Below are 27,935 nucleotides of genomic sequence, written 5' to 3' on the forward strand. Positions count from 1 at the left end.
GCTGTCATCACAGACCCTATGGCACTGAAATAACAGTGCACTCCAGTGATTACAGGTTCATTTATAGGAAATGGTGGGTTGGTTGGAAAGTTGCAGTCCCAGTCGTGCCAAATCACGTGTCACAGAAAGGGTTAAATCCCACACTCTGCTCTGTGCACTTGTAAAAATTAGCAGTAAAGGGCAAGTAGTAACAATAAGCCTCCATATTTTTACTATAAACACAGCACTATAACAAGGATTCTGTTTAGCCAGCAGGACATTTAATAGTACTGCTCAGATCTAGAATGCAGGAATTTTCTAAAAGGAGGTCAGTCTGGGAAATCTATGATTGATTGATATCCTACCCAAAAAGCAAGAGGGAAAAACTGGTATGTAGGTAATAGCAGCCTTTTATATTCTGTAGGGTTATACTTGAAAATCTATTCAACTATAAGCTGATAAACATGATATTAACTTTATCCATTAAAATACAAATAATTCAATCAGAACCCAAGGCGCTGCGTTGTGAGCAGTATTCTAATTGAGTAGCCAGTAGATTAAATTACAGCATTTCCTCATTGTTCTGCAATCCAATATTTCTTGAAAACTAAAACCTTCATATTCTTCAATTGCTAAAACCAATTTGGAGCTTAAAATGTCATGTCAAATCACATAACAATAAGGTCACCACAAATGAGATTCCCCTGCCCTCACCGATCCGTCACATTGCATCACTTCTAAAGAGCATTATTAGATTTTTATCATTCCATGAGAGGCTCTTCCTTACTGACCTGCCTGGAGAAATGTGTGGTCTGTAATTGGAAGCCTGTTCTGCGGAATGGTCTCAAAGAGACTTACATCTACCGCCATGATTAATTTAAAGGGCATCGCTACTCTTCGGCAGCTAACAAGAGCAACAAGTTTAGCAATAATACAATTAGAGAGGATAACAGAGAATACCGTCAGTAAGAATGTAACCTTCTCTGTAGTAGTAGCAATAGCACAATGGGCCAGATCAACTAAATGGCCAAACATTGCATCATTCATAACTGGTCTTTGCATTTTCAAATATCAGTGTGCAGGGATGACAGTGTTGTTTAGGGTTTTGCAATGTGATGCAATCATGTATGTGGCAAATGAGCAATGAACAAAAGTGGGGAAGAAGAAATGCTATATTATTTTGATATAGAACAGCAATTCAGCAGCACTGCTTTTAAGGGGACTTAATGTGTTAATGAAAAGACAGACAAGTCTAAAAATGGTTCCTTATTTCACAACCATTTACTGGCATAGGCAGTGTTCATTGTCAATTGTAGGTATATTGAATTGGGGGACAAGTCATTCCACTAGATCAGTGATCCCCAACCAGTAGCTCGTGAGCAACATGTTGCTCTCCAACCCCTTGGATGTTGCTCCCATTGACCTCAAAGCAGGGGCTTATTTTTTAATTCCAGGCTTGGAGGCAAGTTTTGGTTGCATAAAAACCAGATGAACTGCCAAATAGAGCCTCCCGTTGGCTGCCAGTCCACATAGGGGCTACCAATAGCCAATCACTGCCCTTATTTGGTACCCCAGGAACTTGTTTCATGCTTGTGTTGCTCTCCAGCTCTTTCTACATCTGAATGTTGCTCACAGGTGAAAAAGGTTGGGGACCCCTGCACTAGATACTGTAGTTTATGATCCCACAACACCCCCTTCACTAAACGCACAAACTCACATACACAAACTCATAGACACATACATACATAAATGCCAAAAAGAAGATATAAACTTAAAGGATAACTAAAGCCAAAGCCTAAAAATATTATGGCAAGCAATAATGTATTTTATATACAGTATGTATCTTACACTAACATCCCAGAGCTTCATTAGCTGTATTAAAGTAAGTATCCAGACCCACAGCAGCTTGCCATCTTTGATCTGTGCCAGCGACACTGCACATGCTCAATGTTCTCTGTGCTGTCATTGACAAGATAAACTTTGGGCTCACAAATTAGCAAAACAATCACAGAATGTAAGGATACATCTGTCATAGTAGTTGATGCTACAGGGCTTATAATTTATATGCAGAACCCAAGGGTTTCTACACTGCCACGCAATATAGATCAGTTTATCTATTAATAATCAAATAAGTGTGCTGTTTGTCTCCAAAAAAGAAAATATTATCATGTTATCATTTGGCGTCTACATTATCTTTATTGTGGTTTACAAAACTCTTCAATTAGGAGGCAATCAGAAGGTTCATTCCCTGTATAAGACAAACATGAACTTGTAGCGTTCAAAGTGTACAGTATATCTCCTATAAGACCAATGTTTCTTCCTAAGAACAGCACCCACAAAAAGCATGCTTAGGGACTAAAAAGCAATCGTCGACTTTGTGTTTGTTCCTTTTTATACATGAACCTCATAGGATCTTATTTGGTGGAATAAAACTGAGGATCTCTGAAAATCACATGGTTTTCACTATTTCATAAATATACTGTATCACCCACACTATTGCAATATTATATCTCGATGGAACAAAGACCCTGCATGATGCCAGACTAATTAAACAAGGCAGTCAGATTTATGATGGAAGTTTTCACCAATTCATGTATTTATATAGTCTACTCAATGCCTCTACAGAATGGAGAACAATAAAAGGTGTAGCTATGTCATCATTTACTTCATATAACTAGCTATGTTTGTATTCAATTCTGTTATTTCATAACTATAGTTAGTTATGGGCCTAGTTTATATCAATATAGAGCAAAGGGGAGGAGGGAAGATGGCTTTTTATTGTTAGGACTTCTCACCCTAATGTTATTTTTAAAGGAAACCCTTCAAGCATTTACTAACTGTAACTGTTTACTAACTGTAATAGATGACTCATAGTCATTTGCTTAGTAAGGGGAAATAAGATTTTAATAGCTTTATCAGAACATTGTTTTTCTGGGAAACAATGTGTAAAATAGTTCTTGTGTCCCACTCAACTATTTTAAATATAACGTAATAATATAAATTAGCACCATTTCCCAGAAGAAATCTGGTTGCACATATTGGAGCAGAATTCACAGAAACGGCTCATTCGTATTATTCAGAATTTATTGCACTATGAATTGCGGACCCTTATAATCATAATATTATTATTAGCTTACCTATAGAAATTGTACAGTAATAAGTTAATATTCCAAAACAAAGATCTAAGTAAAGTGACTTGGACTGTTGTGATATATATCTATATATATATATATATATATATAGATATATATATATATATATATATATAGTCAAATACAAGAGTCCTCTGCACTCAACCCATTATCAATATATTTAAGACAGCGACATTTTGTGCATACTGCTACTAAAAAATGCCTTACCCTTTAAACAAAACAGGGATTGTTTGTCCATATATTGCAATATATTTAAGCTGGCCAACTACGTCAAAGTCATCCCATATCTGGCCAGTCCTATGCTCAATTTTATCTGATTCATTAAGAATTCTATTGCTTCATTATACATTTTACAAAGGGACTAGGTATTACCTGCAACTTAACTTGCTGCTTTCAAAGTAAACCTCCATACTTGGCTGCCCTTTTATTAGACACCAGTGGGATCACCTGACTATAGCTGGGAAGGGTGGGAGCTACAACATAGAGCTGGTCACTGCTCCTGTATAAACTATAACAAACAAGGGAAAGTTGTGCTCACCACTATTTTTTAAAACCATTAGGCGGGGGTGCAATGAGGCTGTGACCACAAAATACATATAGTCAAATACAAGAGTCCTCTGCACTCAACCCATTATCAATATATTTAAGACAGCGACATTTTGTGCATACTGCTACTAAAAAATGCCTTACCCTTTAAACAAAACAGGGATTGTTTGTCCATATATTGCAATATATTTAAGCTGGCCAACTACGTCAAAGTCATCCCATATCTGGCCAGTCCTATGCTCAATTTTATCTGATTCATTAAGAATTCTATTGCTTCATTATACATTTTACAAAGGGACTAGGTATTACCTGCAACTTAACTTGCTGCTTTCAAAGTAAACCTCCATACTTGGCTGCCCTTTTATTAGACACCAGTGGGATCACCTGACTATAGCTGGGAAGGGTGGGAGCTACAACATAGAGCTGGTCAAGTTGCAGGTAATACCTAGTCCCTTTGTAAAATGTATAATGAAGCAATAGAATTCTTAATGAATCAGATAAAATTGAGCATAGGACTGGCCAGATATGGGATGACTTTGACGTAGTTGGCCAGCTTAAATATATTGCAATATATGGACAAACAATCCCTGTTTTGTTTAAAGGGTAAGGCATTTTTTAGTAGCAGTATGCACAAAATGTCGCTGTCTTAAATATATTGATAATGGGTTGAGTGCAGAGGACTCTTGTATTTGACTATATGTATTTTGTGGTCACAGCCTCATTGCACCCCCGCCTAATGGTTTTAAAAAATAGTGGTGAGCACAACTTTCCCTTGTTTGTTATAGTTTATACAGGAGCAGTGACCAGCTCTATGTTGTAGCTCCCACCCTTCCCAGCTATAGTCAGGTGATCCCACTGGTGTCTAATAAAAGGGCAGCCAAGTATGGAGGTTTACTTTGAAAGCAGCAAGTTAAGTTGCAGGTAATACCTAGTCCCTTTGTAAAATGTATAATGAAGCAATAGAATTCTTAATGAATCAGATAAAATTGAGCATAGGACTGGCCAGATATGGGATGACTTTGACGTAGTTGGCCAGCTTAAATATATTGCAATATATGGACAAACAATCCCTGTTTTGTTTAAAGGGTAAGGCATTTTTTAGTAGCAGTATGCACAAAATGTCGCTGTCTTAAATATATTGATAATGGGTTGAGTGCAGAGGACTCTTGTATTTGACTATATGTATTTTGTGGTCACAGCCTCATTGCACCCCCGCCTAATGGTTTTAAAAAATAGTGGTGAGCACAACTTTCCCTTGTTTGTTATAGTATATATATATATATATATATATATATATATATATAATTTGGAAAGTCCTTTTGCATTATGCTAACAATATGTTTTCTTTCTCTTTTGGCAGTCCTGTATCCACAGATCTACTTCAGAGTTAATTTGCTGTTCAACTCCCTCCCTTAAAGAGTTGAATCTGGAGCCACCAATTACCACTCGGGTTTTTTTCATTCTAGATGGCGTCATATCTAATAACTTTGAATTAAGTTATGTGAATAATCCTATCTTTGAGACTTTTGAAAAACCTGTTGTTTTTCCAATCGGAAATAAGAATATCCTAGAAATTAAGGTTAGTACTTAGTGGAGTATTATTATTAAATCAGTTAATAAAGAGTTGTTTGTATCAATGAAGGCTATTTTGTAAAAAAAAAATTCACTTTATACATTAAGCATTAATACACATTGCAAAGATGCTATTGAGTGCAAATAGAAGAACAGTGGAATCCTCAGGCATTGGCAAAATGATGGGCGAGGGCTGCTTGACAGATGTATCTTAAGGGAATGCTGACATACTTAGAAATTAGGAGACAAATTCCACATAAAGGGTGTGACTGAATTTAATGTTAAAGTGTGAATGTGATGACATAAATAAAGATGAGAAATAGGTAGGGAGCACAAATGGGTTAGGTGAATATTTGGAGGTGAGGTGAGAAATCTAGGGCGTAACAGAGCTACAGACAGTTATGCATGTGAATGTCAGGACTATACACAAATGCTTTAGAATACTGGAAACCAACATAGAGAGAAATAGAAAGCAATAGAGAAACGGAGGTGGTTATATACTGTTTAACTTGCTGGTGCTATAGAAATGATGATGATGATATTTGGATGCAATATGTATTATAGATAAGAGAAGAAATACAGATTTCTTTATAGCATCGCCAATGAAAATGTCACATTCCAGTGAGACTGTAGAACAACATAAAGAAAGTTAAAGGATGTATGTGACTAGTAGTATTATCTACCACATCTGTAAATCAGGAATGTCAGAGGGTATTAAGTGGGAGTTTTGATGACAATAACTAATACTTTAAGTGCAAGTAGACATTAAAATCAGTTTGGAAGAATGCCAAAGGGGACAACAGTAATACTTTTTACCATTTACATTAAGGGGGTTATTTACTAAACTTTATTTACTAAACTCCGAATGCCAAAAATCTGCAAAATCTGCAAAATCTGTGTTTTTTTAGTATAAAATCCAAATTTTTAGCTGAAAAAAAAAATTGCTGGGTTTATTATACCGCGAGAATTGAAAAAGTCAGAATCCAAAAAATCCGGCATCTCAGACCTGCTGAGTTTGCATATAAGTCAATGGGAGAAGTTCCAAAGATTTTTTGATCTGCGCTGGGTTTCTTGCAATAATCCTAAGATTTCTGGCAAAAATCTGAGTTTTCGGGTAGAAACTTGTATGATTCATATTTTGCACGATTCTTCCGGGTTTTTTTGGGGAAATGTATTAATAAATAAGGCAAAAAAAAAAAAACTGTGCAGATTTGGTCAGAGTTGTTTTCAGAAAATATTGAGATAAATTCGGACTTTGATAAATAACCCCCTAAAAATTTTCTTACTACAACAATGCTTTATCAGCCTGATCTGAGGGGACATGCAAAGAGAAGGAAATTGGACATTGAAAAGCATATGTTGGATATGAAGAGTGCACAGTGGCCCACAAAATGTATAACATTTACAAATGATAGGAGCAGTATACATTTCAGGAGTTTATGTGAATTCAGAGGATGCATAATTATTAGATTTGACTGTACCTTTAATATTTGACAGTATGCCACACTGTATTTGTGTCTGTATTTGTGGATATAATTTGTTCAAAATTATATCCATCTTAACTCTCCCTTAAACTGCAACTGGAGCTGCTGAATAAAAAGTGAAATAACTCACAAATAATTTAAACAAATGAAAACAAATTGCAAATTGTCTCAGAATATCACTCTGTACATCATATTAAAGTCAATGGTGAACAACCTCTTTAAGAGAGTTTCGTGTACATCATCATTATTAGAATGTAAGCTACTCCACAAATATTTATAGTCCCCTATGCAGGAAATGTTGTACAGCACTATTATAGGCACACCAACCTTCCCAATATAGGATCAAAATAACATAATATGAATATCCTGAACCTTGGGCTGTTTCACAAATCCTACCTAAGAAACACTACCTCCAATCCATGTCAATACCTCATATGGTTATTTTAAAAAGATGCCAGTATTTGGAATCACTATATTAATAATGTACATTTCAGATTAATCAGCCAAAAGTCTATTACATATTTGTGATCTGCAGTATTTCATTGTATGTAAACAATATATTTGGCATCAAGTCCATTGTGAAGTCCCAGAAAAACCAGACTAAAGAAAAACTAGACTTTTTAATGCTGCACCAGACTTAAGGTATGATCCCCCACAAATAAGATGATAATGTCAATATCATAATGTAATACTGTTTAGGGAATGAACTTGTGTATGCAAATTTTATTGAACATTTTGTCTTTCAATGAAAACCACTTGTTTTACATTTTTTTTTCTGGGGGATGATATTTTGTTTTTTTAAATCTAAATTCTGTGCTGGAAATACACAGTACTTTGAGCAAAATTATATGTGCACAAACAGTACAGTATTAGGCAGTGGCAAGTTCCCACCTGCTCTTCTTTATGGTTGAAATACAACAACAAACAGTGTCATTGTTACAGCGCAGGTGTTGTTATGTCCACAGAACAAGCCATGTGCTAGACGATCACACACAAAAAGAAAGCAGCTTCGTGGCCTGCACATCGTGTGTAGTCGTTATTACAGCTGGAGCTGAGTGATACCCAATATCTAAGATTTTGTTTTTTCAGCTATAACCAAGATTGCTAACCAGATGTACTAAGGGACACGAACATTGGGCTTAGTTATAATCCTAACAAAAAACGCATTTGCAACTCTCAGAGGGATGTACATTTCAATGTGAGGCATTTTTCCAGTCCACTGTGTCTTGAACCTTTTTTACTACAGTGTCTGAAAACTCTCCAATTTGAAAATGAGTCTCCCTGGAATAAGATATTAATTTGGAACTGATAAGCCTTTCACACATTAGTGCCTATTCCCCTTATTTTATTAAGGTAATAAACCTCACTTCAGCAGTAAAAAAAAATGAAACAGGCAAGAGAGACTTACAGCCTAGAAACGATTGCTTTTAGTTAATACAAGTTAATGCTGGTTGCCAACTGCACTAAAAACATTAAGGATTACCAAGTAGTTATTCCTAAATAAAGCATTTTCTTAGGTTACCATCATCTTTTTATGTGTATTTGTTTTTTTCATCCAGGGAGATCATATTGATTCTGAAGCAGTTAGAGGTGAAGTTCTGAAAGTTGGCAATAAGAGCTGTGAAATTGTTCAATCGAAATCAGATTCTGTGTCCTGCTCAGTTCCCACGGACCTGTTTAAATCCAACAGTGAGTTAAAGATAGAGGTAAGATGCATGCTTTGAATCTTAGAGAAGCTTCATTATACAACTTTTGTGCATATAATCATTCCAGTTGTCTCTGAAAGTTATTTTGCTTCTGTAAACAATAATTTGCATGCATCTTGTTAGCATATTGGTAGCCAAGGCTCGGCATGCAAGTATATAATAATTATTTTGTATTTCCTTGTTTGTTGAACAATCAGCTTTTAGGAGTTGATTGGATTTTTTTTCATAACATCTTCTCACGACACTTCATGAATAATGAAGCTACACACCTGCTCTGTATTAGGAACGTTGACAATTTGCAATCCATTTAAAACAACAATTCTAATGACTTTGAGGAGCTGTACAAATCAGGAGCAATTATATGTGACATTTTACCCTTGCTCTAAACAGCCAGTGTGTGGCTGCACAGCTGTTTCAGAACTGCAAGTTCCAGTAACCTCAAAGTAGACACTATCTGTCCAGTAGCTCTTTGGCTGCTAAGGGTAAGGCCAGACGAGAAGATTCTGGGAGGTTTTGTCGCCTGGCAACTAATCGCCACATCTTTTGCGCGACTATCTCCCCTAACTGCCTCAGCGTTAATTCTCCATAGGCTACAGCACAAAATTGCCTGCGCTAATGCACACGCGGCGATGCGTTTTCAATAGTCGCCCAAAGTTGTCCATGTAAAATGGACTGAAACAGACTGGTAGATGAGTTACAGAATAAGTAAAAATAGGTAAAAATATCAGCAAGAAGGTACACCTAGATACTATATAGTAAAGACATATCACTGGCAACAAAGGAATCTTGCCTTTGGGTATATGGATTGAAGATCTGCTCAAAGATCTAAGAGGCAATGACATGTAATCCATTACAGTAGGAACAAGAACAAATATAGAAATGTTACAATGGCAATAATGGGCCTGCCTATATGTCATGCTGTATAAAAAGTGGAGTGACGCATTGCTGGTGATGTTGCCCAGAGCAACCAATCCGCAATTCAATTTCAACAGTTAGAAAACAAAAGCAAATGTCTGATTGGTTGCTATGAGCAACATTATGTTTCACTCCATTTTTTACACAGCATGATATATAGACCCCTAAGTGAATATGGAATCCAGCATCACATCCACAGTTCAAATATCAATTAGAGACATAACCATCAAAATGCTTGTGTCTGGCTTACCTTACAAACATGTGATCATTTACAATGGGGAAAAAGTAGCTGGTGGGAAGCCTGCATCTCCTACAATTCAGCAAATTTGGAGTAGAAATTCCAGCTAAGTTTGGGACAGGCAGCAAAAAGAGAATCAGGTCAGAGGTTAGGAACCAAGAGACAGAAGGTCAGTAACAGAAAGCCAGCTAAATGTAAGGCTCAGTGTATTATAGGAATATGAACAATCACCTCACACAGAAGTAGAAATCCTGGCATACATTTAAAGGATAGGAGGTGAATGCATGACTATTAGTACCTGCTGCGTTTGTCCATGCACAGAAGCTAGTGCATAAATGATGCGGTGGCCTAAACCCTATGTGTAAAGTCAGCTATATGAAAATAATAATATTCATCATTTCAACGAAATGCAGCCAACTCTCACACATTAGTGTTTGCAATACTGAGCACAACAGCACAGAAAGACATATTAGCACTTGGTTGTACAGAACCCAAGGCTAATTTCATGTTATGTGCTATTTAAACGTATCCATACCTGCTGTCAGCTAGAGTTGAGCTTTGCACAGAAGGTAGTGCAAGATACAAAATACAAACTCCGTTTCAAAGGAGGAATATATTCTCCAATGGTTATTTGTGTAATTCATCACAATAATCTACTCTGCTTCCATAAAAATGAAAAAACAACAACCTGAAAAATGTTTGCTACCACCTTACATGTTTTGCCATCAATAAATGTGGTTCTGGGCCTTACTCCCTGCAATACTGTGCCATATGATTACTTACATCTGCAGTACTTGGTGTGCCAGTTTTAACAAGCTGGTGAGAGGAACATATTAAGTGTGTGTGCCTTTTACTTGCAGGCACTAAGCGGGATGGTTCACCATACCTAAAGTCTGCTAAAAATCATTTAAATGTTAAATAAAACCAGTAGGACTGTTTTACCACCAATAAGGATTAGTTATATCTTAGTTGGGATCAAGCACAAGCAATCAAGTACAAGGTACTGTTTTATTATTACAGAGAAAAAGCAAATCATTTTTAAAAATTAGAATTTTCCAGATAACTGGTTTCATGGATATGGGATCCCATACCTAAATGAATAATGAATGTAATGCAGATGATTACTTCAAGATAAGGTTAAATATAAGATGTTAGGAAAATAGGCAGGTTCGTGGAAGGAAATGAATAGATACAGAATGAAGAATCCATTATTTGTTGCTAACTTTTTTTTTTATTCCCAAAGTTCGTGCAAGAAGTCTCCTCCATAATTATTGGAAAAGTGATGGTTACACAGGATCAGAATTTCACAGGAATAATCACCGGGGTTGTTTCTTGTGTAGTTTTGCTTTTATTAATGTTTGGAATTCTAATATGGATGAAAAAGCGAAAGCAACTAAAAGGTACAAGGTTTAAATTGTATATTAAGTGAGCTGCTTGGCCAATATTGAATGCTAACGGGCATGTTTTGCTCACTGTATTTCAAGATCTAGGTGGAGATATGGTTCTGTATGATGGGAGAGTGCATACTCCACACTTGGATAGACTTGTGAGTGCCAGAAGCATTAGTCCTACCACTGAAATGGTGTCAAGTGAATCTGTTGACTACAGATCAACAGTACAAGAAGGTAGGAAATGATCTTCATATGCTAGGTAGAATCTAGGTGCAAATCATTATCATGTTTTAGATTATATCTTATACAAGTGATGTTTCCTTAGAGAACTGTTAAGACAAATACTGTTTGTTTCCACATTTACATTGGTCGATGCCAAGGAGCCAGAAATGAGGGAAATATACTGTCCACAGTCCTAACCTTTGGAATGTGTGACTTCAGCATGAATCACCATGCTCTTCCTTAGGCACCGAAAGATGTGCATTTCATGCCTACTAGATTATCATTCTGCCCATCCCTGTGGAAACTGAGCTGTGTTTAAAACAGCTACAATGAACTTCCTGTAAAAAAAACGGCAACTCTTGTAAAATAAAAATAAAAATCTGCCTTATATCTTAATTTAATGAAGCTCATTTGTTAGTAATATAGTAAGTTTGAATTTGAAACCATAAAAATATGCGGGGGGTAAAGTTCATTGTGAGATTGATGTGTATTCTTCCTGTCTCAGTGTTTACATTGTAAAGGATACTTTAATCTGTGCACTGGACAGAGGCCAGCAGAGAGTTGCTGTAGCTTATCTAGACTATTGGCAAGATCCTGAAATTCACTGATCCTGAATGTTTGCTTTCCACCAGCTGAGCAGATAACAAGCCTTATACGCAGGAATTCAGGGCTGTCATTTTCTTTCTTTTTCAGTGCATTCCTGACAAATGTAAGGCTTCTGAACTATAATTCTTAAACTCCAGGATATGAATCACCTTCTGGCATTTTCTTGGTTTCATATGTACTGTACCGTGATATAAAACTTCAATGTTTCCAAAAAAAATGTGATTTCTCATTCCAAAAGAGACTCAGTATTTGTTATGTTTAACCCTCTGTAGACCTGCAGGTTAACTTCATATTAGGACTACACTGGGATTCTCAAGGAAATACTGCTGTGTTGTCACCACATTAACCTTAACATTAGGCTATAAATGTTTAGGTAACACCCAGAAACATGAGATATTGTTTTGTGTAAAGGGAATTATAGCATAAAAACGGCAATATGACCTTGTACTGTAAACATTTATGAAGTATTCTGATATAGTTTTAAAGAAAACGGATGCCAAGTACAAAAAACTGGTGCAAATCACAATGTTGCCCATTAAACTGGCACTTGTAATCCTGTGTGCTGGCAAATTTTTTGTGAATAGTACTGCATAGGTTGCAGCATATGAGCAGCACTTTTCTTGCACATCATCCACATCATCCACAAGGTGAGTTAGAAATACCTGTAGGCTCAAAGCATATAAGAATTTCTGTACTACACTTGCCTATGGAAGGATTTAACTACAGGTCCCTCTTAGGCCCCACCACTGCCCTCTGCACCTTGGGTCAGATTCCAACAAAGATAGAAGAGTACTGCTTCACTGTACTAGAGGAAGCAGAGGAGGAGTCCCGCAAGCATTTGCCCTCAAAGCCTTTGTGTCAGGCATTATTAAAAAAGCCCTTTTCTTTTTTAATGAGGACCTTTTAAATGACAAGATTTGGACTTTGTACTCTTATCAGGAAATGCACTAAAAAGGAAAAAAATGCATAATTAAATAAAAAATATTAATTTGCTGTATAATTTCCTTCACATGACAGCTATTAGTTTCGGTATGGGACCTGTTACCCAGAATGCCTGTACTTTGGATCTCCATGCCTTAAATCTACTAAAAAAAATGTAAACATTAAATAAACCAAAACCAATAGGATTGTTTGCCTCCGATAAAGATTAACTATATTTTAGTTGGGATCAAATACAAGGTACTTCTCTATAATTACAGAGAAAAAGAAAAATATTTTCCAAAATTTGAATCAAATGTTTAAAATGGAGTCTATAGGGGTTGGTCTTCCCATAATTCTGAGCTTTCTGAATAACAGGTTTCTGATTGATGGTGGGGTAAATATAATATCATTTTATCAAAGACACTGCATTCTGGCACAACTAAAAATATGCAATATTTTTTCCACTGATGCATGAGTTGATAAATACTTTTGCAGGTTCAAAGACCTATATTAAATTAGTGGAAAGGAAAAATGATTTGCACTGTGCATATTTTTCCCATGAATGTCTTTTATTGATCGAGTACCGCATTTTTACCTCTGGTTAGTCTGAATTTTTAAACTTTCTTCCTATTGTTTGAACAGATCCATTTCCTAATTCATCTCAGAACGGGTCATGCCGCCCAGCACAGTATGCTCATCGGGACCTCTCCCCAATTTTGTCAAGTGGAGATTCAGATATTGCCAGCCCACTCTTACATTCATATGTCCATATCGATATAAGTGCCTTGAGTACAGATCTTATGAAAGAAATAGAACACATGGTAATTCGGGTCGACAGACTAATAGTGCACTTTAACAGAGTCATTGGAAGAGGTATGTATTTAGCTCATATTCTATTATAATTATCACATTGAGGTATTCTCACAAGGGTGCCATATTTTGCCAAATATGCTTATTTTGTGGTTGAAAATACAGACCACAAATCGTTTATGTCTCTACTAATCCAATTCACTGTTCTGATGTTTTTAAGCTTTCTGAAATGTTTTTAAGATTTGTGATTGTTTTAGAAGATATAAGACTTTCACTTTTTCAATGAAATGTTTTTTAAGACTTGTGAATGGTTTAGAAGATATAAGACTTTCACTTCTGATTTTTTTCTTCAACAATAAACAATCATATTGGAGTAATTCACCCCAGTACAATAAGCCAGTGTTTAAAAAGTGCACTAGTACTTTAAAGGAAAATTTCTAACTGTATTTTTACATTGGTATAGATCCCCTTTTACAAAAAAAACTAAGTAACTAAGAATTTCCTGTTTTCATCATATTTATGGCTGTTACACTTCTCTCTATAGGAGATTATGCATTAAAAATAATAAAATATGTCCTGTTTTCTCTTTATTATTGTATTTACACTAGACCAGTCATGGCCAAATGCTGGACTTTATGTGCAACTTAACCAGTGCAAACATTTTTTTTCATATTTCTACATGGCTTTTTCTTTAGTACCAAGGATCTCTATATGAGCTACTGTAATCTGCTGTGTGTAAGATAATAAGATTGTCATTCTAAAAAAAAGACGGAATTATGGCACACATAGGAGCATATTAATTAGGGATGCACCGTACTCCCGACTCCTTTACAAAAGATTCGTCCGTTTGGATTTGGATTAGGTTCGGCTGGGCAGAAGGATTCGGCCGAATCCTGCTGAAAAAGGCTGAATCCTGAACCGAATCCCGGATTCGGTGCATCCCTAATATTAATCAAATATTGAGCATTTGTGATGCATTTTTGCAAATTATCTCTTACTATTCCACAGAACCTATAAAAAAAACTTTGAGTATCCACTTTCCATTTCAATTGTATCTCTGTATATCTAAGCTGGAGAGAAGAAACTTAAATTTGATTCAAGTTCAATTATATAAAGTATCTGGAGAATTTGTGATTAGAAAATCGGCAAATCATTAATAAATTAAGTGAAACTCAATTAGTTTGCATCAGCCTTACTTTGTTTAATCGACCCCATATTGTTCTACTTACAATGTTTTTCACAGCATGTGGTGCAGGTAAAAGTCCAGATATTGCTAAAGATCATTTTGCACTTATAATGGGAAGCTAATTGTCATGTAATGTTATCTGCCGTCTACAGGGCATTTTGGCTGTGTCTATCATGGTACTCTTCATGATACTGATGGGAAGAACATTCACTGTGCTGTTAAATCTCTTAACAGTAAGTATAATATTATATTGCACTACAGAATGGCGCATTTAGAAAGAAATTGACATTAAATAACAATATCACTATATGGAAGAACACATATGCTGCCATACACATCTGTTTATGGCAATCTTTAGCAGCTCATACTGACAGGATTTAGCAGCTTATACTGGCAAGAAAGTCTCTGATATCTGGTCATCCAAGTGTATCCAAATTAAAGACAGTTTCTTGGAGGTTGTAATGAGCATGGTCACACAGATGATACCATAACTACCTTGTAGTATCAGAGTCTTAGTTTTAATCTCAACAAGTGCATTAAATGCAGGTAATCTGTATGCTATGGCTGTCTTTGCGTGGATTTCTCCTAGGTGCACTGGTTTCCCCTCACAGTGCAATATCATTTCAGTTGGGTGGTTAATTCTAATAAATTATAATTTAGCGCGTGGGCATAAATATGTGCATGAGTATACATGTTTATACCTGTGGTAAGAAAATTAGTTTAATTATGACAGGGACTGAATATCTTCTGTAAAACACTGCATAGTATGTCTGTTCTAAATAAACAGAGAATGTAGCTAGCAGGTTGTGTGTATTTAGATGTATTCACTTGTTTGTTTATTGAAATTTCCAGGAATTACAGATATTGAGGAAGTGTCACAGTTCCTGAAAGAAGGCATCATAATGAAGGATTTCAGCCATCCCAATGTGCTCTCCCTGCTGGGCATCTGTCTACCTACTGAGGGCTCTCCTTTGGTAGTGTTGCCATTTATGAAACATGGAGATCTGAGGAACTTCATTCGAAATGAAACTCATGTATGTACATTGTGTAAACTTTTTTCTTGCACAATATGTGATCAACCAACCCATAAATATAATACAAAGATTTTTGTTACTCTACTTTATATTCCTTCTACACAAACACTATTTTATGCTGTTCTTAATGGCAGTGCATTAATCCTGAAATACATTAATTATTTCAGAACCCAACAGTAAAAGATCTCATAGGATTTGGACTACAAGTTGCTAAAGGTATGGAGTATCTTGCAAGCAAGAAGTTTGTCCACAGAGATCTGGCTGCAAGAAACTGTATGTAAGTAATAAGTAATATTGATCACAGATATTTAAACTTGAAAATTCCTTGTAGTAAATGTATGGTTTGATTTTCATTTAAAGTACTTAAATAAGTGTATAGTAGTGCTAAAATAAGTGTATCCTGACCACTTCTCACCAAGACCATGGGGCAAATTCACTAAAGCGCGAAGCGGCTAACGCTAGCGCAAATTCGCCAGCGTGACGTCATTTCATTACTTCGCCGATTTACTAACGAGTGCTGGCGTAAATTCGCTAGCGAAGTGGACCTACTCTAGCGCTACTTTGCACCCTTACACCAGGCAAAGTTGCGCTATGGCGAAGGAACGTAACTACGCTAATTCACTAACTTGTGCATTTTACTGAACGTTACCTCTTGCGCCAGACTTGCCTTCGCCACCTCAGACCAGGCGAGGTGCAATAGAGTAGATAGGGCTTGCTTCAAAAAAAAAAAAAGATCTACATTTCCTAACATATGGCACCTAAACTATACAGTGGGCACATGTATAGGGCAAAATAACAACTCTCTTTTATTTTATAAAGCTTTCCCAAGCTTGTGTAGCGTAATGTAATTGCTGCTACATATATGTCCATTGTACTTTAACTTGGCGCCGTATGCAAATTAGGCATCGCTAGCGTAACTTCGCTTTGCTTGATGAATTAACGCTAGCGCAACTTCGCTACCTTTCGCCTCCCTGAACGCAACTTCGGATTTTAGTGAATTTAGCGAAACTTCGCCGGGGAAGTGCGACAAGCCAATGCTGGTGCAACTTCGAAGGTAAGTAAATTTGCCCCTATGACTGATAATAATTCATTATGAGTCAATGGAATTGCATTTTGAATCCATAGTAGGTTTTTGTTGCTGTTATGGGCAGCTGCAGCAGAGATCAAAGCATTTAACATATTTCTAAAATCTTACTGGTCAAATGTGGTTGGACTCCTTCAACACGTGTTCCTAATGTGGAATGGTCACCACCTTCTTTTTTACAAAATTGTCCCCAAGCTGTCTGCTCTGTTGTACTTATGCCTACATTGCTCCCATGATTGATAGTATCACTCACTCTGCCCTGATGGCAGTATAGTCCTTCAGTAGGCTGGAGTAGAGTCCTGTGCAGAACAAAATGGCTTAATGGACCTCTGCCATTGACTTGTACATTAACTCGGCAGGTTTAAGGTAGCGGATATTCGAATTAGGACTCTTTCCATGGTTGAGATGTGATAAATCTCACATTTGAATTTATATTCAAATTTAAATTCGAATAGGGGGATTAAAATTCAAATGTGTGAATTTTGATACTCAAAAATTAAAATTCTAATTTACTATTCGACCCTTGATAAATCTGCCTCCAAGTGTATGAATTTAAATAGAGAGAAGATAAGGAATGTGTAGCAGGTATGGAAGGATGTGAAAAGAGGAAAATCTGGCCCTAGCATTTCAAGCAACTAGATGTGGAAGCACTGAGTGGAATACAAGAAAGGAGTAACTTACAGTAGTCTAGACAGGAAGTATCAAGGAAGTGGATATGTTTTGGCTATTTCATATATATGGAAAAGTTGAATTTGCAGCAAGATTTGTTGATAGTTTGAATATATAAGTAAAGCATAGTAAATTAAAATATTCATTATTTTTCTGCAGAAGCTGTGCAGAACATGTGCTTAAGCACAGATAACATAAATATTGATACTGATGTTGAAGCTTATATTTAGGTACTGTTTATAGATCAAAGTACAACTAGTATTACATTATCTTGCACTAAATTCTATTCATTACATGGAAATATGATTGTTGTGGTTATAGCACAGTTACTAGTGTAATTAGTGGAAGCTGTGATCAGGACCGCCTTCAGAAATCACAGGGCCCCATACGACAAAATTTCCTGGGCCCCCTGGGCTGCGCCCACCGCAAGCCCCACCTACAGGTCCGCCCTCCCCACCCCACAGGTCCACCCCCCCACCACACAGTAAAAAAAACGAAAAAATATTGGTGGCTAGGGTTCCCACATGTTAATAAAAAATAAAAAGATATTGGTGGTCAGGGCCCCCCCATAAAAAAACATTTGTGGCCAGGGCCCCCATTAAAAAATATTGGTGGCTAGGACCCCACATGAGAAAAAAAAATTGGTGGCCAGACCCCTCCCCCACATTATAAGAAAATTGGTGGCCAGGGCCCCTTAAACGTCAATGCCTTCCCAACGTCAGCAGCTCTCAAAAAGATGGGCCCGGCTAATCAAGTAAGTGTGGAGTGGCCGGGCCCCCCTTACCCTCGGGGCCCCCTACAACTCTCCCCCCAGTCCCCCCCTGATGGCTGCCCTGGCTGTGATACATCAGTTGCCAGACGAGCAGTGACAAAGCATAGGCATAGAGATTGTCACTTCTCTAAAAATAAAATGGCAAGAAAATAATAGTGAACTGAGATTGGTTCTCAAAGGGGATATCCAGCCAAACAAAGCTAATATCCTCAAAGGAAAAAAGGAAGTTGTTAGAGCTACAATTATAGAACATGAACTGAATTTATTTAATACTTCCTGATCTAGAACTGTGCAAACAATGCAATAAACATATTGTTGTAGATGAAACAGAAACCAGTATGATTTTTAACTGCAAGGTAATGTTTAAGTATAACGTTCTACCTTTAAATATGATAGATGTAAATCAAGCAGCTGATAACTGCTTCCATTAAAACGAAAATTTACAAGAAAGAACAGAGGGGTCATTTATAAATGCGGCAAGCTAACATGACTGCAAAATTGCATGCACATTCAAAGCATTCATAAAAGATACTTGCACCCATATATGCTCCCTGCAATTGCAAGTACTTGTGGGCAGCACCAAGGACTTGAAACAATCTGTAATAAATCAAAAGCATTTTATTTATATTTCAAATTACAAATCCAAGTATTCCATCTAAATAAGGAAGACCTCTATTTGTATGAGGCACAGGCGATAACTAAAGATAGAGGGGTGCTCATGTATACTGAGGAGTTATTAAGTGTAAAAACAAAACAATTATCAATTAGTACTTTACAATATGTGGAATTTTTTTTAATTAAGTATAGTAAGTATAGTAAAGAACATATTTTCCCCGCACTGTATTTATTTGGCTCATGTTGAACATACAATACCATGTATTTTTATACCTAACTGAGCCCTACTGTCTTTCTTTTGAGTATATGTAGAGCCGATTTATTTAATTTATTTATTGTCTTTTATTTATGGTCTTTATGATTACATGTGGATCTAGCTAAGAAATACTGGCTATAAATGAAAAGTGTATATGGAATGTATTCTGTATTTTTTAAAGTGGTACTAATATGTTCATATCAATGTTAGTAATCAAATCAAAATAACTTCCAAAGGAGGCTGTAGTATATAATATACTGGTTATTTTTTTTTTTCTATATATTACATCTGTTTTCTGTTCTGTACCATTTTATACACAAAAATATATACCGTATGTACTGTAATGTTATATCAGCATTTCAAATAAGGGCTCATGAACAATAAGCATGTATCTTAAATAGCTTCAATTTCCATGTTTCCAATTGGTTGGACTCATTCTTTTATATTAATTTTAAGGAATAAGTTAAAAAATGTACACCACCCTCGGTACCACAGGGGACAGGTTTTTTATTTAGTGTGCCCTATAGCACTTGCTCTATACTAAGTGAAGTTGCTCTTCTGTTGAGAGTCATACATAGTGAATCAGAATGAAGGAAGCAGGAAGAACAGAAGAGACCTCAGTATATATATATTAAACCAACCATGTAAACGCTTAGTCGAACACCTAGGATTTTTTAGGAGTTTTACAAATGGAAGCAAATGGGTTCCAAAGCTAACACTAGCTTATAGGATGGTTTAGGGTGGGTATGTGGTCCCATTTACTGCAGTTATTCTGTTAATATAACCATAGGGAAAAAACTGCACTGTTTCTTCTTATCCTAATAAAAAAAAGTGTTGCTCTAGTTATTTAGAGTCACAGGCTTAATTGCACTGATCTGTAAATTCCACGGCATCCTTATAATAAACATCCTGTCAAATTTGCAACATTCAATAGAACAGAAGAAAGGGACATATGCTAACAATGACACAACATTACTGTGAAATCTATGGCCAGTAGTTGAGTGATGGTGGGGGGATTTCATCTCTATACTTAATCAGTAATGCTCTAAAAATATTAGCAAATAGACAGCTTCCAGAAGACAGTCTCCTTTCTTAGTCCTTGCTAATTAGATTATAGCCAAATCTGAAGATGAACAGTATACTGCAATGTAATTTGTGCACACAGCACTTATATAAAGGAATCAATTTTATAAAAAAAAAAGCCTTGATTTTTAAGCCCCTATCATATTTTACATCTAAATGAAAAGTAGAACAATAAATCTTTTCAATATTTAAAATAATATGCAGTTATCCCTTTGAACCTTAATTATCAAGATGTTAAATTGCTATTTTCAAACATTTTCTAATATGAGCAACAATTATATTTTGTGAAAAATATGTCAAAGCTACCTTTATATTCTGCAAGATAACCAAAATATATTTGCTAAAATTTAAATGCCTACTTCATTACTTGTAACTTGTTTTACTAATCAGTGCCATAAAATGTATTGTTATCTGACAGGTATCAGACAGACAGGAAATCCTATTGGTATGCAGCAAAGAGTAAAAAGAATTTTCTTGGACAAGTATAATATCCAAGGCTATTGTGATACTAAAATCTACAATTAGTATAGATATTGTTATATATATTTTATGTGAGTGTATGGAGCAGTCAATGTGATTGTGTGTATATATGGACGCTGAGTTTCATTTGGAGGGGTTGGACTTTGGTCTTTTTTCAACCCGATTTTAACTGTGTAGATATTAGAACCTCCAGCAGGATACCAAAAGTGGAGGGGTGGGAGATTTTCCCTTTTATGAACTGAGTATTTATATATATATATATATATATATATATATATATATATATATATATATATATATATATATATATATATATATATATATATATATATATATATATATATATATATAAATTAAAGATGTATTCAGTCGAATAGCCCTGAATACCTTCCTGTCTCCTGTGGAATTCCTGGTGTTTACCCCATTGTATTCTACAATCCTTGGTAAAGTTACAGTTTTTGTCATTCCCAATTAATTGATGACAGTTCTGAGTCATTCTTCTCTTTGACCCATTGCAGTAATGTCTACATTTAATTAAAAGCAGGTCAGTGTAGTTAAATAGTCTTTAAATTAACTTTGACATGATAATTTTAATGTTCTAAATCCATAAATTAAAACCAGACTAGATGGGATAAAGTGCTAGCAGAACAGTCTATATTACAGAAACATAATATATAATGGTTTTGTCACATGGCATTCTGTATCTAAACTGTCATCTAATTGAATAATATCGCTGTTAAAAAATACATGATTTGCTATACCTACAGTGATCACATAACAGTACCATGTCCATAATGGCAACTATTGGATAATATAACCAAATGGCAGAATGTGAAATCTGAAATTCACTATCTGTCCTATACATATATATATATATATATATATATATATAAATTCAAAATGTATTAATAAAATGTAATAATTTCAACTTTGTCAAATTGAAAACGACCAGAAAACTCTTATCGAATTCGAATCTGAATCTGATCAAACTTGATTAGAGTTTTTTCTCCAAAAAAAACTTGAATGTCAGGAAGGCTGCAAACATCTCCAATTTGATCCCTGGACCTCTCCCATTGTCTTAAACAGCAATTCAGCAGGTTTAAGGTGGCGAATAGTCAAATTCAAATTCTTAAAGGGCAGAGTAAGATACATTTCAAAAATCAAATTAGATTTTTTTTTTTAAAAACTCAAATCCAATTTGGATAACTCCCTAATCGAATTTGACTTTAAAAAATATTTGAAAATTCGAATTTTCAATTCAACCCTTGTTAAATCTGCCCCTTAATGTCTAAAATACAGAAATATCCCTTATCTTGAAATGCGCAGGTCCCAAGCATTATGGATAACAGGGCTCATACCTGTAATTGATAGTTAATCATAATATTTATGATTTAAAATAATAACTAAATAAACCCACTGTCTGTAAGGTTTTAGCAGGAGCAACTCTGCAACAAGAATCATGTTCATTACAGGGACACGTTACCTTTATTCTCTTGTTTATAGCCTCCTGCATTGGATTGGGTTTCCAGATAAAAGACATTTGAATACTTTTCCATTTTTATTGTTTCCTGCTCTGGTATGATTTTCTTCTTCCTATCTCCCACATCGCCTTTCTTCGTGGAATATTATAAATAAGCAAGAATAGTACCTAATTAATTGTTTTAATGCTTTTAGGCTTGACGAGAACTTTACAGTGAAGGTGGCTGACTTTGGCCTTGCTAGAGATGTTTATGACAAGGAGTACTACAGTGTCCACAATAAAACAGGAGCAAAACTGCCGGTGAAATGGATGGCATTGGAAAGCCTGCAAACACAAAAATTCACTACAAAATCTGATGTGGTAAATATACCCTATTATGGAGTATCTTTTTCCAATAATTTTAAGTAGAATGTTGTAGAACACTGAGGCGGTTCATTTAAATTCATCACTAATTAATTTAAAAGAAACTGGACACCAGCAGTTTCATATCAGGCCTTTTTGTAAACATACTGAAATGAGTAATGTTTCTTCTGTATACGTATATATTAATAATTACCCTTGTTAAGCTTCCTGACCAGTTCCTTGTTTCTGAAAGTAGCTTAGAGATACAAAAGGCATGCCAACAACTTTACAAAGGGCAGCAGTGTTATAAATTGTCTTTTTTTGTTATATGAACATCTTTTTTTGTTATATGAACATTTTTATGGTAATTATCACATTAAGTGACCATTTCTGAAATGTATTTTAGTGGTCATTTGGAATCTTGCTGTGGGAACTTATGACAAGAGGAGCCCCTCCTTATCCTGATGTCAATTCTTTTGATATAACCATTTATTTGCTTCAAGGACGACGACTTTTACAGCCTGAATACTGCCCAGATCCGCTGTAAGTATCAGCTCTAAGTATTAAACTAAAAAATTGTATACAGCAGGGAAGCCAAAAAAATAGATTGGAATCTACCAGTAGACCTTTAGCTGGTGATCAGTAGACCTCAACACTGTCAATAAACAGCTTGTCTGTCACCCTCCTATTTCATGCTTTTCATTCAGATATTTATTATGTTACGGTTACATAAGAAATATTTGTTTGTTAAATATAGCAATAAACATTTTCAGTATTTAAGTAATATTTTGCTAACAATTCTTTTATAGATGTAGATCATAATGAGAAATATATCTCTAAAAGTAGACCTTGCATTAGTAATGTATGGGTGCTCCTGGTATACAGCATGTTGCCCATGACAATGGTGTGTGCAACACCAATAACTATTTACTCTGAAAACTATACCTTTGGGAAATAACAGAATCGTGGAACTCTGTGAAAACAGCTAAATGTGATTATATATAATACAGAAGAATGAGTAGGGGGCATTTACATGCTTGTGTTTATTAATGCTACTATACACCCCCTTCTTTTAACAGATTTGAAGTCATGTTGAAATGCTGGCATCCAAGACCAGAACTACGTCCAACTTTTTCTGAACTGGTCTCAAGAATTTCTTCGATATTTTCAACGTTCTTAGGGGAACACTATGTACTTTTTAATGCAACCTACGTGAACATAAAATGCGCTGCTCCCTACCCTTCCCTTCTGTCTCCCGAAGGCAACATTGAATTCAGTATAGACACGTGACCTGCAAGATAACTGTGACTGAAATATTAGTCTTTTATCCGTGTAGGAGAAAATGTATTGCTCCGTACCTCTTCGGTGTGTTTTATGGCAGTGCTGTTGGACACGTTTTCTGTTTCTCTTTCTTTGCACTATAAGATTTTCATACAGTTTGCTTCAATGAAGATGGTACACAGTAATTATTACCACATTTTGTTAAAGATGAAGATAACAGGAAATTCTGCTGTGGATTTTCGCTAGTCATATGTTTAACCTATTGAATGATTTGATGGAAGAAATAGCAGCCTCTTTTATGTTACTATGATATTTCTTCCCCAGTTAATGTGAGGTCTTAACCTGCTGAGTTCAATTTTGTATTGCACTTTTTTGTCAAATGATGGTTTATGTTCTAAATCTGTACATTATTCTAATATAACATCTAACTTTCAAATATTCAGGTTAAATATTCAGCTTAGTTCTGGGTTAGCCAGTAGGTTATTATACACTGGTAGTGTGTTCTCGTATTATTATGGACATACACATTTTTACTATCATTCCCTTAAACTATTCAGCAACATACAAATCTGCACTTGATATCAAGTTCAGTCAATCATTTCATGTCAGACTATATTTTTTTATCATTCTCATTTTGACTGATGAAAGTAATGGGACTGTTTGGTCCAATGGTGATAGGATAGGTTGGTCAATGCAGCTGTGGGGTTACACATGTTGTATGGTACAGCATAAAGTTGTAGTGCCTGGGAATATTTTGGGTCTACCAGATGGATGTCATGTGCACAGACACAAAGGCATTTTATAGTCTGCTGCCATGTAAAAACAGCCCTTTCTATACTTACAGGTATGATTTAAAAAGCTTAATTTACAATATTGATAACACTGCTGTTTTCCAGTCTATACTTAAATGATTAAAATGAAGCTGGTCACACACAACTAGACTGCCTAATGATGCCTGTTTGGCCATAGAGATGGAGGGTTGTATTGGAGGTTCACAGAACTAGATCAGAGAGGAGCCCAACAAGTTCAGGATTAAACACAGATCAGGTCAATGCAATCACTGTATGATTCACTGTTGTAATCTGCAGAATTAAACAAATTTTCTGATCTGATTGAAATGGGTTTTGGCCAGCTGTATGCCATCCAGTAACTACCTCATAGTGATTTAATGCTGTTGTGTGAGCCACAACCAGCTAAATGCTTATGTGGCTTATCTGTCTTAAAGGAGAATTAATGACGTCTTCTGGGGAGGAGTCAGAGAGGGGGGGCCAGTAGGGGGGTTTAGTTCTTCTTTAAGGGTGGCTGTAACTTCCCGTCAACTGAACAGTTTAACAGGTATGGGACACTGAGCCAGCTTTGATTGTTTGATCTGATGATAGAACGTGTTCTTTGCCCAGTGGGTGCAGTTATATTATATTTAGGGGGTTATTTATTAAAGGTCGAGTTTGTGAGGTTTTTTTCTACCTCGAATAAACTCACAATTTAAACAAACTCCAATGTTTGATTATTTTTTAAAAAATCTGAATGTAAAAAATTTAATTTAATGATATTGGTGAAAAACTTAAATCCCTCAAATTTATCATGTTTATAGGCTAAAAACCTTGAATACCTCGAGTTTTCAAGCGCAAACCAGTGTAAAACAATGTAAATCATTAAGGTCAAAAAACATCTTTAAATGGTTAAAGGGACCTCTGCCTTGACTTTTACATGAATTTGACATTTTTGGATTTTTAGCAGCTTCGGGGAATAATATATGAAAATCAAATTATTTAGTAAAACTACCCTAGAAAAACTAGAATTTTTTTGAGAAAATACAACTCGGCCTTTAATAAACTTAATGTAAGTCACATTAGTTTAATACTGTATTTGCCTGTGTTCCAGACATGTATTGTTAATGTCTAATCATCTCTAAAAGAAGGGTTTATTTCTACTTCTAAATCATGCATTGTCTTCATCGTTAGGCCACTTACAAGAGACTATACACTACTTTAGAACTGCCCTGTTGCACATTATTGTTAGTAATGCAGTCTTGTCATGTTTGCAGTAAGAAAAATTTACTTTTTCACATTCCATTTCTTTCCTAAGGCTGGGAAGAGGCATTGGATACTTGTTTTATCTCATGTTCACCCATTAAATGCATGCAGCTTGGATATGGCCTCTAGGTCCTAATTGCAGTATTGACTGCAAATCAGACATGTGTAAAGCTTGAGTATGTATGTGCTCAGCATTACTGAAACCATGCAGAAGGTAACATTAGCCTGAGCAGAGAGGGGACAGCCTACTGCTTCTGCCTGATAAGTCTGTGGGACTGCTGCTGAGGCCTGTACATGGTTACAATCATTGTTCCTTTATGTAAAACAACTTATTTGGCCTTATTCATGAGAGCATTTCCATGATTTCTCTGTTGTAGTGTATTTAGGATTCTGGTACTGTAGATCTATTGAGTTTGCTATAAAGAAAATACAGCATGTCTTAAAAATATGGAAGTCTTTTTTACAAGCTGTTCAATGGAAGGTACCCGAGTAGAGGAGTTGGAAAGCACGGTCCATTCTAGCATCAATGTGAATACTAGCAAATCCATTATGTTTGCTGTGTGAGTCAAACCAGTGACTAGAGTTATAATGTTCGTTCCTGTGGAATCTTTTGCTTAATGCTGTACAGTTTGTCGGTGTCGGATGTAACTGGATTTGTTTATTTCTTGTATGTATCACTTAAAGTTTTATATTTTTATAAATAAATGTTTATTTTTAATGCTGTATACAAGGTTACTCTAATAATCAGGAACCGTTCAAAGATGGAAAGAGTGAAAATGTTTGTGTCATTTTGATTTCACCAGTATGATTAAAGTTTTAGGAAACGTTAAAAATGTTGTTTTTTTTATTTAAATCAAATCAGTGAGAAGCATAGTAGGGAGCTAAACATACACATTTTCCCATCTTGATATGGGATCTTGTTGGACATCTGGGCAAATCATGAAGATTTATCATTAAAATGTGAATCATTTATGGTAGTCTTCATAATGTAATTAATGTATGTAAGCCCTAATTTTTATAGGGCAAATAGAAATGTTTTGTTTATTTTAAAACACAGCAAGCACAATCTAAAGCTTTTAGTACTTATATAAAATTATAGCTCTTCACATTTCTAAAAAGCATTATTTAGATACAGTGAATCACACAAATACAAATACAATCCTGTGATAATATATATATAGTGGAGTGTTTCTTATAGCATGTGTGTACACCTATGTTGAACATCAATGGTTAGATATTTTTAATAGATGCTGGGCATTTCTCTGCACTAAACCACATGCTTCTATTGTATTAAGTGATAACCACAAATTATTCCTGTGTATATAATAATAATGTTTTTATTGATAGTGGCTATTCTTGGCATGCCTTAATAAATTCATATTATTATTTAATATGGACTGTTGATTGTAGTGGTTGGTGAAATAGTGTTGTTAAATTATATTCCAACTCATAGCCAGCATATATACATGGATGTGTATTAATCCAGGTTAGCGGTGGGGAGGTTTGCATTAATACATTTAAAAATATGCACTTTAATTTTACACTTTCACAAATAAAAAACACATTTTCTGTGATTTGGTTTACCCCTAAAAGCTCAATATTAATTGACAAACAACAATCGTACGAAAGTTATGAAGACAAATAGTAGTGAGTCACCCATGGATATCGCCAGATAGGCAATACATGCAGAGATCTTATCGTTAGCCAATATAAATCTTTTAACCTGTCTGATCGACTGAACGACCGATCGACATGGTACGAAAAATGTCAGGACATGCCACACACAGTCTGAAAATCATCCAAACCTTAATTTCGTACGATGGTATCTTTGGGGCTGTGGCCAGTATAAGTGTTAGAGAGCTGCAAAGTAAAAAGTTGGGTTCTGTTCTGTTATATAAGACATCCGCTCACTTCAGCCTTTATGGATTACATTTTTGGCTAACTAACTATATTAGATTAATAATTATTAACCCACTTTTTATTTTTACACTGCACTATCCCTTTAACAGTTCTGCTCAGCTAAATTATAATGCATTTGATTTACAACGGGTAAAAACGTTTTTTTTATGGACATTCCA

At 35.5% G+C, this 27,935-nt stretch overlaps 1 protein-coding gene across 3 annotated transcripts in view; it reads left to right on the plus strand.

Moving 5' to 3' along the window:
- The window catches only part of met.L (MET proto-oncogene, receptor tyrosine kinase L homeolog), an 84,870-nt gene extending 57,622 nt beyond the window's left edge, over window positions 1-27,248 (plus strand). For 2 of the 3 annotated variants that reach the window (XM_041584854.1, XM_041584853.1), the window contains exons 11-21: window positions 5,038-5,256; window positions 8,293-8,439; window positions 10,836-10,992; window positions 11,077-11,217; window positions 13,375-13,605; window positions 14,881-14,961; window positions 15,581-15,762; window positions 15,930-16,039; window positions 22,396-22,561; window positions 22,950-23,086; window positions 23,623-27,248. In XM_041584854.1, the coding sequence (XP_041440788.1) occupies window positions 5,038-5,256; window positions 8,293-8,439; window positions 10,836-10,992; window positions 11,077-11,217; window positions 13,375-13,605; window positions 14,881-14,961; window positions 15,581-15,762; window positions 15,930-16,039; window positions 22,396-22,561; window positions 22,950-23,086; window positions 23,623-23,833 (1,782 nt within the window). In that variant the 3' untranslated portion in view covers window positions 23,834-27,248. 3 annotated transcript variants of the gene reach the window in all.
- The last annotated feature ends 687 nt before the right edge of the window (window positions 27,249-27,935 follow it).

The sequence above is a fragment of the Xenopus laevis genome, chromosome 3L, assembly GCF_017654675.1.
Source record: "Xenopus laevis strain J_2021 chromosome 3L, Xenopus_laevis_v10.1, whole genome shotgun sequence".
Lineage (NCBI taxonomy): Eukaryota > Metazoa > Chordata > Amphibia > Anura > Pipidae > Xenopus > Xenopus laevis.